This window comes from Vidua chalybeata, chromosome 29, assembly GCF_026979565.1.
Source record: "Vidua chalybeata isolate OUT-0048 chromosome 29, bVidCha1 merged haplotype, whole genome shotgun sequence".
Lineage (NCBI taxonomy): Eukaryota > Metazoa > Chordata > Aves > Passeriformes > Viduidae > Vidua > Vidua chalybeata.
Genome location: NC_071558.1, coordinates 1,882,269 through 1,898,632, shown reverse-complemented (window position 1 = coordinate 1,898,632; position 16,364 = coordinate 1,882,269). Strand labels below are relative to the sequence as shown.

The window sequence follows — 16,364 nt, the reverse complement described above, 5'->3', positions numbered from 1 at the left end:
CTCACATTAACCGTGTCACCCGCGTGTCTCAGTGTCACCCACATGTCACCGTGTCACCCCCATGTCACTCACATTAACCGTGTCACCCGTGTGTCTCAGTGTCACCCCCATGTCACTCACATTAACCGTGTCACCCGTGTGTCTCGGTGTCCCTCCGTGTCCCCCCCGTGTCCCCAGTGTCCCCAAGCTGTCACACTCGGGCCCAGTCCCGCGGGTCCTTTATTTACAGGGTCTATACACGGCTGTACAGCCCCTCCCCCAGCCCGGGGGAGGGGACACGGCTGTCCCCAGTGCCACCGCGAGAGGGGACACGGCTGTCCCCAGTGCCACCCAGCCCGGGGGGGTTTGGGGGGACACGGGGGCTCCTGCCCTGCTCGGTCCTGGGGAGTTTGGGGAGTCCTGGGTGTCCCCGGTGTCACCACGAGTGTCCCCAGCCCGCGGTTGGGTGGCACCTGGGGACAGGAGCTCGTCCTGGGGCTCGTCCCCAAGCCTGTGATGGCAGGGAGGTGGCACTTGGGGACAGGAGCTTGTCCTGGGGTTTGGTGGTGTCCCCAAGCCTGTGATGGCAGGGAGGTGGCACTTGGGGACAGGAGAATGTCCTTGAGCTCAGTGGTGTCCCCAAGCCTGTGCCAGCAGCAAGGCGACACTTGGGGACTGAAGAATGTCCTGGGGCTTGGTGGTGTGCCCAGCTCCATGTGCCAGCAGGGAGGTGACACTTGGGGACCAGAGTCTTTGCTTGACCCCACACCAGCAGGGAGGTGACACCCAGGGACCGCAGCCAGTCCTGGGGCACTGTCCTTGTCCCCAGCCCCACACCAGCAGGGAGGTGACACAGTCCTGGGGCACTGTCCTTGTCCCCAGCCCCACACCAGCAGGGAGGTGACACAGTCCTGGGGCACTGTCCTTGTCCCCAGCCCCACACCAGCAGGGAGGTGACACAGTCCTGGGGCACTGTCCTTGTCCCCAACCCCACACCAGCAGGGAGGTGACACCCGGGGACCAGAGTCCATCTTGACCCCACACCAGCAGGGAGGTGACATCCGGGGACCGGAGCGGCGGGGACAGAGCCAGGCGGGTGCGGGGGGGGGGGGGCCGGCTGTCCCCGGGTGTCCCCAGGTGTCCCCAGGTGTCCCCAGGTGTCCCCCCGGTGCCCGGCTCACACCAGGTGGCCGCGGCCGTTGATGTAGATGCCGTTGGAGCTGGGCTTGGCCTGCAGCATCCCGTTCTCCTGCACGAAGTGCGTCATGGCCGCCTTGATGGGGTCCCCCCCGCCGCCCCCCTCCTCCTCCTCCTCCTTGGGGTCCTTCCCGCCAGGCGCCGGCGGCGGTGGCGCCGCGGTGACAACGGGGACGACGGGGACGTCGGTCTGCGTCTCGATCTCCCGCACCGTGGAGAGCGTGGAGTAACTGCGGCCCTCGGGCTCCTCGCTCTGGGGACGAGGGACAAGGGACACGTCAGGGGCGCCACCGGGCATGGGGCGGGGATTGATGGGGACATGGGCACCGCAGGGACATGGGGACATGGGGACCAATGGGGACCAATGGGGACCAATGGGAACCAATGGGGACCAAGGGGGACATGGGCACTCTGGGGACACAGGGACAATTGGGGACATGGGCACCGCGGGGACACGGGGACCAATGGGGACATGGGCACTGTGGGGACCAATGGGGACCAATGGGGACCAAGGGGGACATGGGCACTCTGGGGACACAGGGACAATTGGGGACATGGGCACCGCGGGGACATGGGGACCAATGGGGACATGGGCACCATGGGGACCAATGGGGACCAAGGGGGACATGGGCACTGTGGGGACACAGGGACAATTGGGGACATGGGCACCGTGGGGACCAATGGGGACCAATGGGGACATGGGCACTGTGGGGACATGGGTGCCACTGGGGACATGGGCACCGTGGGGACACAGGGACCAGTGGGGACATGGGGACCATGGGGACCAATGGGGACATGGGCACTGTGGGGACATGGGTGCCACTGGGGACATGGGCACCGTGGGGACACAGGGACCAGTGGGGACACGGGGACCAGTGGGGACATGGACATCACTTGGGACACGGACACTGATCAGAACAAGGGCAAGGACAGGGACACCAATGGGGACACGGGGAGGACGTGGTGAGGTGGGCACCATGGGGACATGGGCATCACCAGTGACACGGGCACCGTGGGGGACATGGGTGACAGGAGTGTCACTGGGGACACAGACACCCCCAGGAACACGGTGCCCCCGTGTCCCCCGTGTCCCCCGTGTCCCCGTGTCTCACCATGGCAGAGCAGATGCTGGTGCCACGCAGGCTGTCCCCTCGCAGGCTGTCCCCTCGCAGGCTGTCCCCTCGCAGGCTGCCCTGGCGACTCTCCGTCCGCAGCTGCAGCGTCTCCTCCAGCTGGGACAGTCTGGTCAGCACCCAGGACACCCCCGGACACCCCATGGACACCCCCGGACACCTCACGGACACCCAGGACACCCTGGACACCCCACGGACACCCCACGGACACCCCATGGACACCCAGGACACCCCACGGACACCCTGGACACCCTGGACACCCCACGGACACCTCACGGACACCCCATGGACACTGCATTGACATGCCTGGAGACCCCATGGACATCCCACGGACACCCCACGGACACCCCATGGACACCCAGGACACCCCCAGACACCCCACGGACACCCCTGAACACCCCATGGACACCCCTGAACACCCCACGGACACCCAGGACACCCCTGGACACCCCATGGACACCCCATGGACACCCCATGGACACCCCACAGACACCCCATGGACACGCCTGGAGACCCCCATGGACATTCCTCGGACATCCCATGGACACCCCTTGGTCACCCCGAGACCCTGCTCCCCCCACCCCGGGCCCCCCAAGCCCCTCCCGGCCCCCCGGTTTCCGTGTCCCCACCTGTGCCCGGGGGTCGCTGCTGTGGCTGGAGTGGAGCCTCCGGATGGAATTTTCCCGGGTCAGCGTCAGCTCCTCCTCGCTGGGGACACGGGGGACACTCAGCACCGGCGTCCCCTCCCCTGTCCCCACATGTCCTGCTGTGTCCCCCCGTGTCCTCCCATGTCCCCTCGTGGCCATCTCCCACATCCCCTGTGTCCCCTGTGTCCCCCCTTGTCCTGTTGTGTCCCCCCATGTCCCTCGTGTCCTGCCGTGTCCTCTGTGTCTATTCCGTGTCCCCATTGTGTCCCCTACGTCCCCCATGTGCCCACATCACCCATAGACCCCCGTGCCCTCCATGCCCCCATGTCCCTCCATGTACCTGTGTCCCTCGTGTCCCCATTTCCCTCCGTGTCCCCATGTCCCTCCATGTACCTGTGTCCCTCGTGTCCCCATTTCCCTCCGTGTCCCCGCGTCCCTCCATGTACCTGTGTCCCTTGTGTCCCTCGTGTCCCCATGTCCCCTGTGTCCCCATGTCCCTCCATGTACCTGTGTTCCCCAGTGTCCTCCCACATCCCTCATGCCCCCCTGTCCCCATATACCCCCATACCTACCAAGTCCCACCATGTCCCCATGTCCCTCCACGTGCCCTGGGTCCCCATGTCCCTCTATGTCCCCCATGTCCTTTTATGTCCCCCATGTCTCCCATGTCCTTTGTGTCCCCGTGTCCCCATGTCCCCCATGTCCCTCTATGTCCCCCATGTCCTTTTATGTCCCCCATGTCTCCCACGTCCTTTGTGTCCCCATGTCCCCCATGTCCCTCTATGTCCCCATGTCTCCCATGTCCTTTGTGACCCCTGTGTCCCCATGTCTCCCCGGTGTCCCCATGTCCCTCCATGTACCCGTGTCCCCATGTCCCCACGTCCCCCCGTGTCCCCTCCCTTACTACTTCTCGGAGATGCGCTGGGTCTTGCGTTTGTGGTACAGGGTCATGACCACCACGACGATGACGAGGACGCAGAGCAGGACGGCGGCGATGACCCCGACCACGACCACCGAGGCCGACACCAGGTCCACGCGGCGCACGGTGTCCTCTGCGGGACCCCACGCGGGTCAGGGGACACCCCAAAAGGGAGGGGACACCCCACAGGGGTCAGTGGGACACCCCAAAAGGTGGTGTGGGACAGTGGGTGGGTGACCAGTGGGTTGGAATGGGCAGCAAGAGGTGTCAGAGGGACAGACAGACAGACAAATCCATGGATGGACAAGTCCATGGACGGGCAGATGGACGGACAGATGGACAAGTCCATGGACGGATGGAGGGGTGTCCATGATCAGATGGACTGACAAGGAGCATGGACGGATGGACAGATGGACAAGCCCGTGGATGGTGTGTGGGTGGGTGACCAGTGGGTGGGGATGGACAGTGAGCGGTGTCAGAGGGACGGGTGGACAGACGGATGGATGGACAGATGGACGGATAAGCAGGAATATGGAGGCATGAGCAGATGGGTGAGTGGACAGAAGGGTGGATGAGTGGACAGAAGGACGGATGAGTGGACACAAGGAGGGAGGAGTGGACAGACGAATAGATAAGTGGCCAGAAGGAGGGAGGAGTGGACAGAAGGACAGATGAGTGGACAGAAGGGTGGATGAGTGGACAGAAGGACGGGTGAGTGGACACAAGGAGGGAGGAGTGGACAGATGGACAGATGAGTGGCCAGAAGGAGGGAGGAGTGAACAGAAGGACGGATGAGTGGACAGAAGGAGGGAGGAGTGGACGGAAGGGTGGGTGAGGGGATGGAAGGGTGGATGAGTGGACGGAAGGGTGGACAGAAGGATGGAGGAGTGGACAGAAGGACAGATGAGTGGACAAAAGGGTGGACAGAAGGACGGATGAGTGGACGGAAGGGTGGGTGAGGGCACGGAAGGGTGGGTGAGGGCACGGAAGGGTGGATGAGTGGACGGCAGGGTGGGTGAGCAGGCAGTGAGTAAAGCAGGGCTGGATGAGCACACGATGAGTGGACGGGCGTGGAAGGGGGATGGACGTTGGTGGGATGGGCACAGGATGGGAGGGGCAGAGGAGGGAGCGACAGACGGGTGGATGGATGTGTGGATGGACAGATGGACAGATGGGTGGGTGGACAGAGGGATGGATGGATGGACGGACGGATGGATGGATGGATGGATGGATGGATGGATGGATGGATGGATGGATGGACGGACAAGTGGATGGTCACATGAATGGACAGACAGACAGACATACAAACGGATGCAGAAGCCAAGCCCAGCACTCCCCTCACCACACCCTGTCCCTTCTGCCACCCCCACCCTCGGAGGTGTCCCCGCCGCCGCTGTCCCCACCTGTGGCGCGTCCCCGGATGCTGACGTTGGCCCGGGCCTCCTTGGCGGCCACGCGGTTGGACACTCGGCACACGTAGTCGCCGGCGTCGGCCACGGCCAGCGGCCGCTGGAACAGCAGCGTGTCCCCCTTGGCCCTGACGCCCGCGGGCAGCGGCGCGTCCACCCTGCGGGGACAGCCCGGTGTCAGCCACGGTGACAGCCCCGGTGACAGCCGGGTGACAGTCCTGGTGACAGGCCCGGTGACAGCCCCAGTGTCAGCCCCGCTGACAACCCCTGGTGACATCTCCTCATGACAGCCTCGGGTGACAACCCCCAGTGACAGTTCCCAGTGACATCCCCCAGTGACAGTTCCCAGTGACATCCCCCAGTGACAGTTCCCAGTGTCAGCTGCAGTGACAGCCCCCCATGACAACTCCCAGTGACATCCCGGTGATGGCCCCGGTGACAGCCCCCAGTGACATCTCCTGGTGACACCCCCCGGTGACAGCCCCCCGCCTGCCCGGGTGGGTGGTGGCGGTGCCATCAAAGCCGGCGGTGCCGGTTCCCACGGGTGACGCCCAGCCGGGCACCGCGGGGCCTGCCCGGGCACGCGGCGCTGCCAGGCCCAGCCACGGCGGCACCGGCACGGGGGACGGGCGTGGGCAGGGATTGGGGGTGGGGAGGTGTGGCAGGGACAGGGGTGACACAACAGGGACATCACAGGGACATGGGCACAGGGACACGGCACGGGAGCAGGAGGATGTGGCAGGGACAGGAGGGACACAGCAGGGACAGGGAGGGACCAGCGCAGGCAGCGGGGACACAGCAGGGCCATGGGACACGGCCAGGACACGGACACGGTCAGGGGGACACGGCGGGGACAGAGCTGGGGCAGGGGACACCACAGGGACACCGACATGCTCCAGACCCTGTTGGGGACACAGCCGTGCTCTGGGGACACAGGCGAGGGGACTCAGGGCAGGGGGCCGTGGGGAGGTGACAGGGGGTGACAGGGGGTGACAGGGGGTGACAGTGGCCTCACCGTGTCCAGTTGTAGGTCGGGGGGGGGTTGCCGTCCCCCAGGCAGGTCAGCGCCGCCCCCTCCATCCCCTCCTGCCACTCGGCCGTGTGGCCCAGCACCGACGCATCCGACAGGTCTGGGGACACGGGGACAGTCAGGGGACAAGGTCCCACTGTGCCCCCCATGGCCACAATGTCCCCCTGTGTCCCTCATCCTCCCCATGCCCAATGTCCCCACCCTCCATGTCCCCAAGGTCCTCTGTGCCAGCTTTCTCCAGTGTCACCTGTGTCCCCCATGTCCCCAACACCCTCCACCTGCCCAGTGCCCCCAGTGTTCCCCACGATTCCTATGTCCCCAATGTCCCCCATGTCCCCAGTGCCCCTCCATGTCCCCAGTGCTCTCCACAGAACCCCTGTCCCCAATGTCCTCCTTGTCCCCAGTGCCCCTCCATGTCCCCAATTCCTTCAATGTCCCCAACGCTCATCACACCCCATGTCCCCAACACCCTCTATGTCTCTTATTATCCCCCATGTCCCCAGTGCCCCCATGTCCCCAACACCCCTCTGGTCCCAAACACCCCCCTCAGCCCCCCCGTCCCCAATGCCCCCCCCATGTCCCCAGCACTCCCCACATTCCCAATGTCCCCCATGTCCCCAGAGCTCTCTGCACTCCCCACGTCCCCAACACCCTCCACGCCCCCGTCATCCCCCATGTCCCCAGTGTCCCCCATGCCCTCCATGTCCCCAATGCCCATCACACCCCATGTCCCCAACACCCTCCATGTCCCCAACACCCCTTCACCCCCTTGTCCCCAATGCCCCCCCACATCCCCAACACTCCCCACATCCCCAATGCCCCCCACATCCCCAGAGCTCTCTGCACTCCCCATGTCCCCAACACCCTCCACGCCCCCGTCATCCCCCATGTCCCCAGTGCTGTCCATGTCCCCAACTCCTTCCATGTCCCCAACACCCCCCACACCCTCCTCACCCCCCTGTCCCCAACGCTCCCCACATCCCCAATGCCCCCCACAATCCCCAGAGCTCTCCGCACTCCCCACGTCCCCAACACCCTCCGTGTCCCCCACGCGCCCCCCGCCCCCCGGCCGTGCCCGCAGGCGCACAGGCGACGCTGAGCAGGTGGGTGATCCTCTTCTCGTGGCGCAGGCCGGGGTGTGCCACCACGCAGGTGAGGCTCTTGCCGTTCATGCTGCGCCCGGGCACCAGGAAGAACTCGCTGGTGACCGAGGCCGAGCGCGCGTGGGCCGAGCGCCGCGTGGCGTTGGTGCCGCGCACCTCGGTCTCCCAGCGCACCGAGGGCACCGGGCTGCCCTCGGCCGTGCACGAGGCCGCCAGCGTCCGGCCCTGGCCCTCCTCCAGCGGCGGGCCCGGGTTCAGGATGGGCAGCGGTGGCACTGCCGGGGGGACAGGGCGGTCAGGCGCGCGGTGGGGACGTCGGTGGTGGTGACGCGGGGGGGTTGTTTGGGTGCTCGGTGTGTTGGCGGTGTGTGGTGGGTCCCTGTTGTGTCCCCAGAGTCCCCAAATCCCCCATCCCCATGGTGGTCTCTCTGCCCTCCACATACCACATGTCCTCTACACCCTCCACACCCTGCATGTCCTCTGTGTCCCGTGTGCCCCATGTCCTCTGTACCCCCCATACCCCCATGTCCCCTATCCCACGTGCCCCATGTCCCCTGTGTCCCCAGCCCCACATGCCCTACGTGCCCCATGTCCCCTGTCCCCCATGTCCCCTGTGTCCCCTGTGTCCCCAGCCTCACGTGCCCCACATGCCCCGTGTCCCCTGTGTCCCACAGGCCCCGTATCCCCTATCCCATGTGCCTCATGTGCCCCATGTCCCCTGTCCCCCATGTCCCCTGTGTCTCACATCCCCGTGTCCCCTGTGTCCCATGTCCCCTGTGTCTCACATCCCCGTGTCCCCTGTGTCCCATGTCCCCTGTGTCCCCAGCCCCACATGCCCCACATCCCTGTCCCCTGTGTCCCACGTGCCCCATGCCCCCTGTCCCCTGTGTCCCGTGTCCCACACGCCCCACGTGTCCCCAGCCCCACATGCTCCACATCCCTGTCCCATGTCCCCTGACCCCCATGTCCCATATGCCCCACGTGTCCCTAGTCCCACACGCCCGTGTCCCCTGTGTCCCATGTCCCTTGTCCCCCACACGCCCCATATCCCCCGTGTCCCCAGCCCCACACGCCCCTGTCCCCCCTGTCCCCTGTGTCCCATGTCGCCTGTCCCCCACATGCCCCATATCCCCCGTGTCCCCAGCCCCACACGCCCCTGTCCCCCCTGTCCCCTGTGTCCCCCGTGTCCCCTGTGTCCCATGTCGCCTGTCCCCCACACGACCCATATCCCACGTGTCCCCAGCCCCACACGCCCCTGTCCCCCGTGTCCCCCGTGTCCCGTGTGTCCTATGTCGCCTGTCCCCCACACGACCCATATCCCCCATCCCACGTGTCCCCAGCCCCACACACCCCTGTCCCCCGTGTCCCCCGTGTCCCGTGTGTCCTATGTCGCCTGTCCCCCACACGACCCATATCCCCCATCCCACGTGTCCCCAGCCCCACACGCCCCTGTCCCCCGTGTCTCCCGTGTCCCCTGTCCCCCACACGCCCCATATCCCACGTCCCCAGCCCCACACGCCCCTGTCCCCCCTGTCCCCCGTGTCGCCGTGCTCACCCAGCACCCTGAGCGTGAGGCGCCCCTCGAAGCTGCCCATGGGGAAGGTGATCAGGTGGCACTCGTAGTCGCCCTCGTCGCCCTGCACGGCGTTGCGCAGGACGATGGCCCCGTCGCCCAGGTCGCCGTGGCCGTGGCGCAGCACGCGGCCGGCGAAGGGCTCCTGCACGTGCTCGCCGTGCTGCGGGTTCAGCACGGCCACCTCGGCGGGCACCGCGCCCGGGCCGCGCTTCAGCCACGTCACCTGCACCACCTGCTCCTGCTCCTGCGCCCGGTACCGGCACGGCAGCACCACGTCCTGGCCCAGCACGGCCGTCACGCTGCGCGGCACCTCCACGCGGCCACCGCCTGCGGGACAGGGTGACACCTGAGGGACACCTGAGGGACACCCGAGGGACACCCGAGGGACACCTAAGGGACACCCGAGGGACACCTAAGGGACACCTGAGGGACACCTGAGGGACACCTGAGGGACACCTGAGTGTGACACCTGTCTGTGGGTACAGGCACCTCCACGCGGCCACCGCCTGCGGGACAGGGTGACACCTGAGGGACACCTGAGGGACACCCGAGGGACACCCGAGGGACACCCGAGGGACACCTGAGGGACACCTGAGGGACACCTGAGTGTGACACCTGTTTGTGGGTACAGGCACCTCCACGCGGCCACCGCCTGCGGGACAGGGTGACACCTGAGGGACACCTGAGGGACACCTGAGGGACACCTGAGGGACACCCGAGGGACACCTAAGGGACACCCGAGGGACACCTGAGGGACACCTGAGTGTGACACCTGTCTGTGGGTACAGGCACCTCCACGCGGCTACCGCCTGCGGGACAGGGTGACACCTGAGGGACACCTGAGGGACACCCGAGGGACACCTGAGGGACACCCAAGTGTGACACCCAAGGGACACCTGTCTGTGGGTACAGGCACCTCCACGCGGCCACTGCCTGCCGGACAGGGTGACACCTGAGGGACACCTGAGGGACACCTGAGTGTGACATCTGAGTGTGACATCTGAGTGTGACACCCGAGTGTGGCACCTGAGGGACACCTGAGGGACACCTGAGGGACACCCGTGGGACACCCGCCTGTGGGTACAGGCACCTCCACGTGGCCACCGCCTGCGGGACAGGGTGACACCTGAGGGACACCTGAGGGACACCCAAGTGTGACACCCGAGGGACACCTGAGGGACACCTGAGGGACACCTAAGGGACACCTAAGGGACACCTGAGGGACACCTGAAGGACACCTGTCTGTGGGTACAGGCACCTCCACGCGGCCACCGCCTGCGGGACAGGGTGACACCTGAGGGACACCTGAGGGACACCCGAGGGACACCTGAGGGACACCCGAGGGACACCCGAGTGTGACACCCAAGGGACACCTGTCTGTGGGTACAGGCACCTCCACGCGGCCACCGCCTGCCGGACAGGGTGACACCTGAGGGACACCTGAGGGACACCCGAGGGACACCTGAGGGACACCTGAGTGTGACATCTGAGTGTGACATCTGAGTGTGACACCCGAGTGTGGCACCTGAGGGACACCTGAGGGACACCTGAGGGACACCCGTGGGACACCCGCCTGTGGGTACAGGCACCTCCACGTGGCCACTGCCTGCGGGACAGGGTGACACCTGAGGGACACCTGAGGGACACCCAAGTGTGACACCCGAGGGACACCTGAGGGACACCTGAGGGACACCCGAGGGACACCCGAGGGACACCTGAGGGACACCCAAGGGACACCTGTCTGTGGGTACAGGCACCTCCACGCGGCCACCGCCTGCGGGACAGGGTGACACCTGAGGGACACCTGAGGGACACCTGAGAGACACCTGAGGGACACCCGAGGGACACCTGTCTGTGGGTACAGGCACCTCCACGCGGCCACCGCCTGCGGGACAGGGTGACACCTGAGGGACACCTGAGAGACACCCGAGGGACACCCGAGGGACACCTGAGTGTGACACCCGAGTGTGACACCCGAGTGTGACACCCGTCTGTGGGTACAGGCACCTCCACACGGCTACTGCCTGTGGGACAGGGGTGACACCTGAGAGACACCCGAGGGACACCCGAGGGACACCCGAGTGTGACACCTGAGTGTGACACCCGAGTGTGACACCTGAGGGACACCTGTGTGTGGGTACCTCCACACGGCCACCTCCACCACACGGTCACCTTCACAGGTGACACCTGAGGGACACCTGTGGGTACAGGCATCTCCACCCGGCCACCGCCTGTGGGGACATGGGGACAGGAAGTGACACCTGAGTGTGACACCTGTGTGAGCAGGTGTGGCACCGAGCGGGCACAGGGATGGGCAGGGGGACATGGTGGGGACAGGGATGTGGCACCTCCACACGCCCCCACCTGCGGGGACCTCAGTGTGGCACCTGTGGCACCTGTGGGCACCAGGTGTGATGCCAGGTGTGCAAGGGGCTGTGGGGCACCCACGTGTCCCCTGTGCCACCACCTGTGGGCACCTGGGGTGATGCCGAGTGTGCGAGAGCACACCTGGGCACAGCTGGGGACATCTGCACAGGGCTCGGGGACACCTGGGCACACCTGGGCACACCTGGGCACACCTGCAGGATTTGGGGCTTAGGTTGGGGGGCTGGCTGGGGTTTGGGGTGCAGGGTTTGGGGAGGAGGTTTGGGGGGCTGATTGGGAGATGTGAGGTGCAGATTTGGGGTGCGGTTTTGAGGACTACCTGAGAGTTTGGGGTGCAGGTTTGGGGTGCAGGGTTTGGGGGGCTGATCGGGGCGGGGAGGTTTGAGGTGCATTCTTGGGGTGCAATTTTGGGGGCTGGCTGAGGTTTTTGGGGCAGGTTTGAGGTGCAGGAAGTGCGGTGCAGGATTTGGGGTGCGGGATGTGAGGTGCGGGATTTGGGGTGCGGGATTTGAGGTGCACGATTTGGGGTGCGGGATTTGGGGTGCGGGATTTGGGGTGCAGGATTTGGGGTGCGGGATTTGAGGTGCACGATTTGGGGTGCGGGATTTGAGGTGCAGGAAGTGCGGTGCAGGATTTGGGGTGCGGGATGTGAGGTGCGGGATTTGGGGTGCGGGATTTGGGGTGCGGGATTTGGGGTGCGGGATTTGGGGTGCGGGATTTGGGGCTCATTAGCTTCCCTTGGGCGCGAGTTTGGGGTGCAGGGTTTGGGGGGCTGCTCGGGGGGAGGGGTTGAGGTGCATTTTTGGGGGTGCATTTTTGGGAGGGGGCGTGTCCGGGAGGCGTGTCCTACAGGTTTTGGGGGGCGTGTCCCGCCCCGCCGCCGCCGCCAGAAGCGGCCGGGCCGGCCCGTCCAGCCCAACCGGCCGGGACGGATCCCGCGCTGCCGCCCCCGCCGAGCCCCCCCGGGGACTCCCCAAAATGCCCCCCACCATCCCAACCCCCCCGAGGACCCCGGACTCATTAACCCCTTCATTAATTGCCCCGCAGCCTCCCCGCGCTGCCCCCGCCGCCTCCGCGTGCCTCAGTTTCCCCGATCGCCGCCGCGCTCGCAGAGCGAACGGGGAGCACGGAGCGGGGGGGGGGGGTCCCGGGAGGGCCCCGTGGGGGGGGTCCCGCGGGGGTCGCGGCGGCCGTGGGGCGGTTCTGGGGTTCCGTGGGGAGGTTCCCCCCTCGGGGCGTCCCCACCCAGCGGGGCCCGAGCGCGTGGGAACCGGCGCGGGGAACCGGCTGAACCGGCCCCGCGGCCCCCACGCCCCGGCCGCGCGCGCGGGGGGGGCCAAAACAGCCCCGGCAGCGGGGACCGGGGGGTCCCGGGGGGTCCCGGGGGTGGGGGGGGGTTCACCCCGAACTCCCACGGGGGTCCCCGTGGGGCAGAGCCCCGTTCTGGGGGGAGGGGAGCCGCTCGGGGCGGTTTTTTTCCCACGGGGACGCGCGCGCACGTGCGGGGCCACCCCCTGTCCCCTCGCCCCGGGGGGGGGGGGGGGACACACGCATGGAGGGACCCCCCCCCCTCCAAATCCAAAAAAAGCGCGCACACGCGCGTGGGAACCCCTTGCACACGCGTGGGAACCCCTTGCACGCGCGTGTGCGCCCCACGGCCCCGCGGGGGGCGCGGGGACCCCCCCGAACCCCCCCCCACCCCCGTGGGGTGCGGGTCGCTCGTGGCGGGGGTCAGCACCCCCGGGGTGCAGCCGGTGACCCGCGGCGGGGGGGGTGGGGTGGGGGTGTTCCCCAGCCCGTTCCCACGGGTCCTGAGGGGAAACTGAGGCACGGTGGGGGAAGGGGCACGGGGCAGAGCAGGGGACACCCCCCCACCCCGCCGTGTGCAGCACCCGTGGGTGCAGCCCCCCCCAATCCCCCACCTGCGTGGGACCCCAAAACGGGGGAGGGGTGGGGACAAGGGGGAGGGGGCGGGACCCCCCCCGGGCATCCCGGTGTCGCCGTTCCCACGGTTTGTCCCCCCCCACCCCCGGGGTGTCCCCAGCGGGGTCCGCGCCACCCGCGTGCCCCGTGTGGGGGGCGGGGGGAGCGGAGCCCACGCAGAGGCGCAGGTGCGCACCCACGGGCGCGCGCGCAGGTGTGCGCGCACACGCGTGTGAAGCGCCCGCGGCCCCCCCCCCATCCCCTCCCCCCCCCCACCCGGCGCGGGGACCCGCGGGCGCGCGCGCGGACGCTCGGACACGCGCGCACGGACACTCGGACACGCGCGCTCGGACACGCGGGGCCGCAGGTGCACACGCGAGCGCTCCCACGTACACACACCTGCACACGCGTGTGCGCGCACACCTGCGCGCGCCCCCGCCGCTCCCCCCGGTTTCCCTTTCCCGGTCCCGGTTTCGCTTTCCCCTCCCCGGTTTCACCCCCACCCCCCGCTCCATGGGAGTCGCTGCCCCCCCACCCCCCCGCTCCGGTCCCGGTCCCGGTCCCGGTCCCGGTCCGGCCCCTCCGGGCGCTGCCGGTGCCCCCCGGGAGCTCCGGGCTGTCCCCGTTGCCTCCGACCCCCGGCGCCGCTTGGGGGAACCGTGGGACCCGCCGCTCCCGTCCCCACCCCCGTCCCGACTCGCAGGCGGGACAGCCGCTCCCGGTCCCGGTCCCGGTCCTTATCCCGGTCCCGGTCCCGGTCCTTATCCCGGTCCCGGTGCCCCCGTGGCCCTTACCGCTCACGGCGAGCAGGAAGCTGAGCAGGAGCACGGGCGCCCCGGGCCGCATCCCGCGGGGGTCCATGCGGAGCGCTCCGGGCTCACGGCGCGGCTCGGCCCCCGGCCAGCACCATCCGGGCCGGACCGGGCCCCACCGGCACCGCCGGGACAGCCCGGGACGCTCCGGGACAGCCGCGGTCCCACTGCGCAGAGCCTCGGCGGGTCCCTGCGGGCGGTACCGGGCGGAACCGGGAGCCGCCGGCAGCCAGCGGGAGCCACCGGGACGCACCGAGGGGCTCCGGGCTGAGCCGGGCCGGGCCGCGCCGGGCGGGACCGGGCGGGACCGGGGCCGATCGGGCCGAGCCGGGCCGGTGGCGGCGGAGGGGCCGGTGCTGCTCGGCTGCGGGACGGGACCGGGGCAGGGGCGGGGCGGGGCCGGGGGGCGGGGCCTGGCGGGGCGGGGCAGGGGGCGGGGTCGGGTGGGGCGGACCGGTCCGGCAGGTCCGGCCGGGGGCGGGGCCGAGGGCGCGGCCTTAAAAGGGCGATGGCCGCGGGGGGAGCGGTGGGGCCACACCCGGCGGGGGGAGCGCGGACGGCCGGGAGCGCTCCCAGTGAGCTCCACGGACCTCCCAGTGACCCCCCCATGGCATCCCCAGTGCTCCCAGTGACCTCCCAGTGACCCCCATGGACCTCCCAGTGCTCCCAGTGACCCCCCCCATGGCATCCCCAGTGCTCCCAGTGACCCCCACGGACCTCCCAGTGACCCCCATGGACCTCCCAGTCCTCCCAGTGACCCCCCCATGGCATCCCCAGTGCTCCCAGTCACCCCCATGGTGCTCCCAGTGCTCCCAGTGACCCCCTCATGAATTCCCCAGTGCTCCCAGTCACCCCCATGGTGCTCCCAGTACCTCCCAAGTCCTTCCCATTTGCCCCCCAGTATATCCCAGTTCTTTCCCACACGTGGGGGCCATCACCGACACCCCCAAAAGTTTTGGGATCCCCAAATTCCCCCGGACCCCACAGGGAAACCCACGGGGAGTTGGGGGATGGGGGAGGAGGGGCATTTATTGGCACAGAAAAATTTGGGGAAAGGGGGAAAACCGGGTATGGAGCGGGGGGCTGTGGCAAGCACATTTCTCTCTCTCTTTCAGGATTTTTCATTGAGGTGCACAGAGAGAAATGAAAGAGAAAACAATTTCTATTTCTGCTCCTTGCTTTTCTCTTGCATTTCTCTCTGTGCACCTCAATGAAAAATCCTGAGAGAGAGAGGGAAATGTGCCTGCCACAGGGGGGGATCAGCAGAGGCCGGACCCAGCTGAGCACACCCGGGGAACCCCAAAATTGGGGAGGGAAATGGGGACCCCCCCCCAGGACCCCTCAGGACCCCCCAACTTCGGAGCTCTCCGGGGACGGATCCTTGGAAGCGGAGCAGACGTGGAAAATCCCTGGGGGAAAGGGGGGGTTAGAGGGGTGAGGAGGGAATTTGGGAACCCCAAAATTACCCCAAAAACTTGTGTGGGGGGGGGCCGAAATCCCACCCCCTGCAGAGCCCGGGCACGGCTCAGGGCAGGGATGGACACCCCAATCCCTCTGACCCCCCCAAACCCCCGTGACCCCCCCGTTACCGTGACCCCCCTCCCAATCCCTGCACCCCCCGATCCCCGTGACCCCCCAATCCCCCTGCCCCCTCCGTTCCCGTGCCCCTCCCCTGCCCACACCGTTCCCGTTCCTCCCTCCCGCCAAATCCCTGTTCCCCCGCCCCCGTTCCGTTTCCCCCCGCCCCGTTCCCGTTTCCCCCCCCCCGGTCCCGTTTCCCCCTCGTTCCCGTGCTCCCCCCGTTTCCGTTTCCCCCCCTCATTCCTGTTTTGCCCCCCCGTTCCCGTTCCCCCGATCCCCGGTGCCCCCCGCCCCGTTTCCCCCCCACCCCCGGTTCCGGTCCGCCCCGTCCCGGTGCCGGTCCCGGTACCGGCCGAGCCCAGCAGCAGCGCCGCCAGCCAGCCCAGGATGAAGGACCAGGAGAAGCTCCAGGAGCTGCGGGGGGGCCCCAGCAGGGCCAGAGCCCCCCCCGAGCCCAGCCCCAGCCCCAGCAGCGCCAGCAGCCCTGGGGACACGGCGGGGTCAGGGCAGGGGACAGCGACAGGGACAGCGACAGCAGGGACAGCGACAGCAGGGACAGCGACAGCAGAGCAGGGACAGGGGACAGGGACAGCGACAGCAGGGACAGGGACAGGGACAGCAGAGCAGGGACAGGGGACAGCGACAGCGACAGCAGAGCAGGGACAGGGGA

The 16,364-nt window shown here is 67.9% G+C and overlaps 1 protein-coding gene across 1 annotated transcript; it reads right to left on the bottom strand.

The window, feature by feature from the left end:
* Positions 1 to 207: 207 nt before the first annotated feature.
* On the bottom strand, positions 208 to 14,413 carry NECTIN4 (nectin cell adhesion molecule 4). Its single transcript, XM_053966972.1, has 9 exons — positions 14,096 to 14,413; positions 8,973 to 9,320; positions 7,402 to 7,692; positions 6,300 to 6,414; positions 5,279 to 5,442; positions 3,861 to 4,008; positions 2,939 to 3,017; positions 2,289 to 2,408; positions 208 to 1,429 (listed from the first exon to the last, which is right to left on the bottom strand). Exons 1-9 carry the CDS (start codon positions 14,160 to 14,162, stop codon positions 1,157 to 1,159), a joined length of 1,605 nt encoding a protein of 534 aa, XP_053822947.1. The 5' UTR covers positions 14,163 to 14,413; the 3' UTR covers positions 208 to 1,156.
* Between the last annotated feature and the right edge of the window lie 1,951 nt (positions 14,414 to 16,364).

Bases quoted from the DNA above. Each gene is read 5' to 3' on its own strand.
- NECTIN4 (XM_053966972.1), bottom strand. From the start codon at position 14,162: ATGGACCCCCGCGGGATGCGGCCCGGGGCGCCCGTGCTCCTGCTCAGC. The intron at 6,415-7,401 runs GTGCGCCTGCGG...CCGTGTCCCCAG, and splicing joins CCACCTGCTCAGCGTCGCCT to ACCTGTCGGATGCGTCGGTG. The intron at 2,409-2,938 runs GTGGGGACACGG...AGACTGTCCCAG, and splicing joins GCAGCGACCCCCGGGCACAG to CTGGAGGAGACGCTGCAGCT.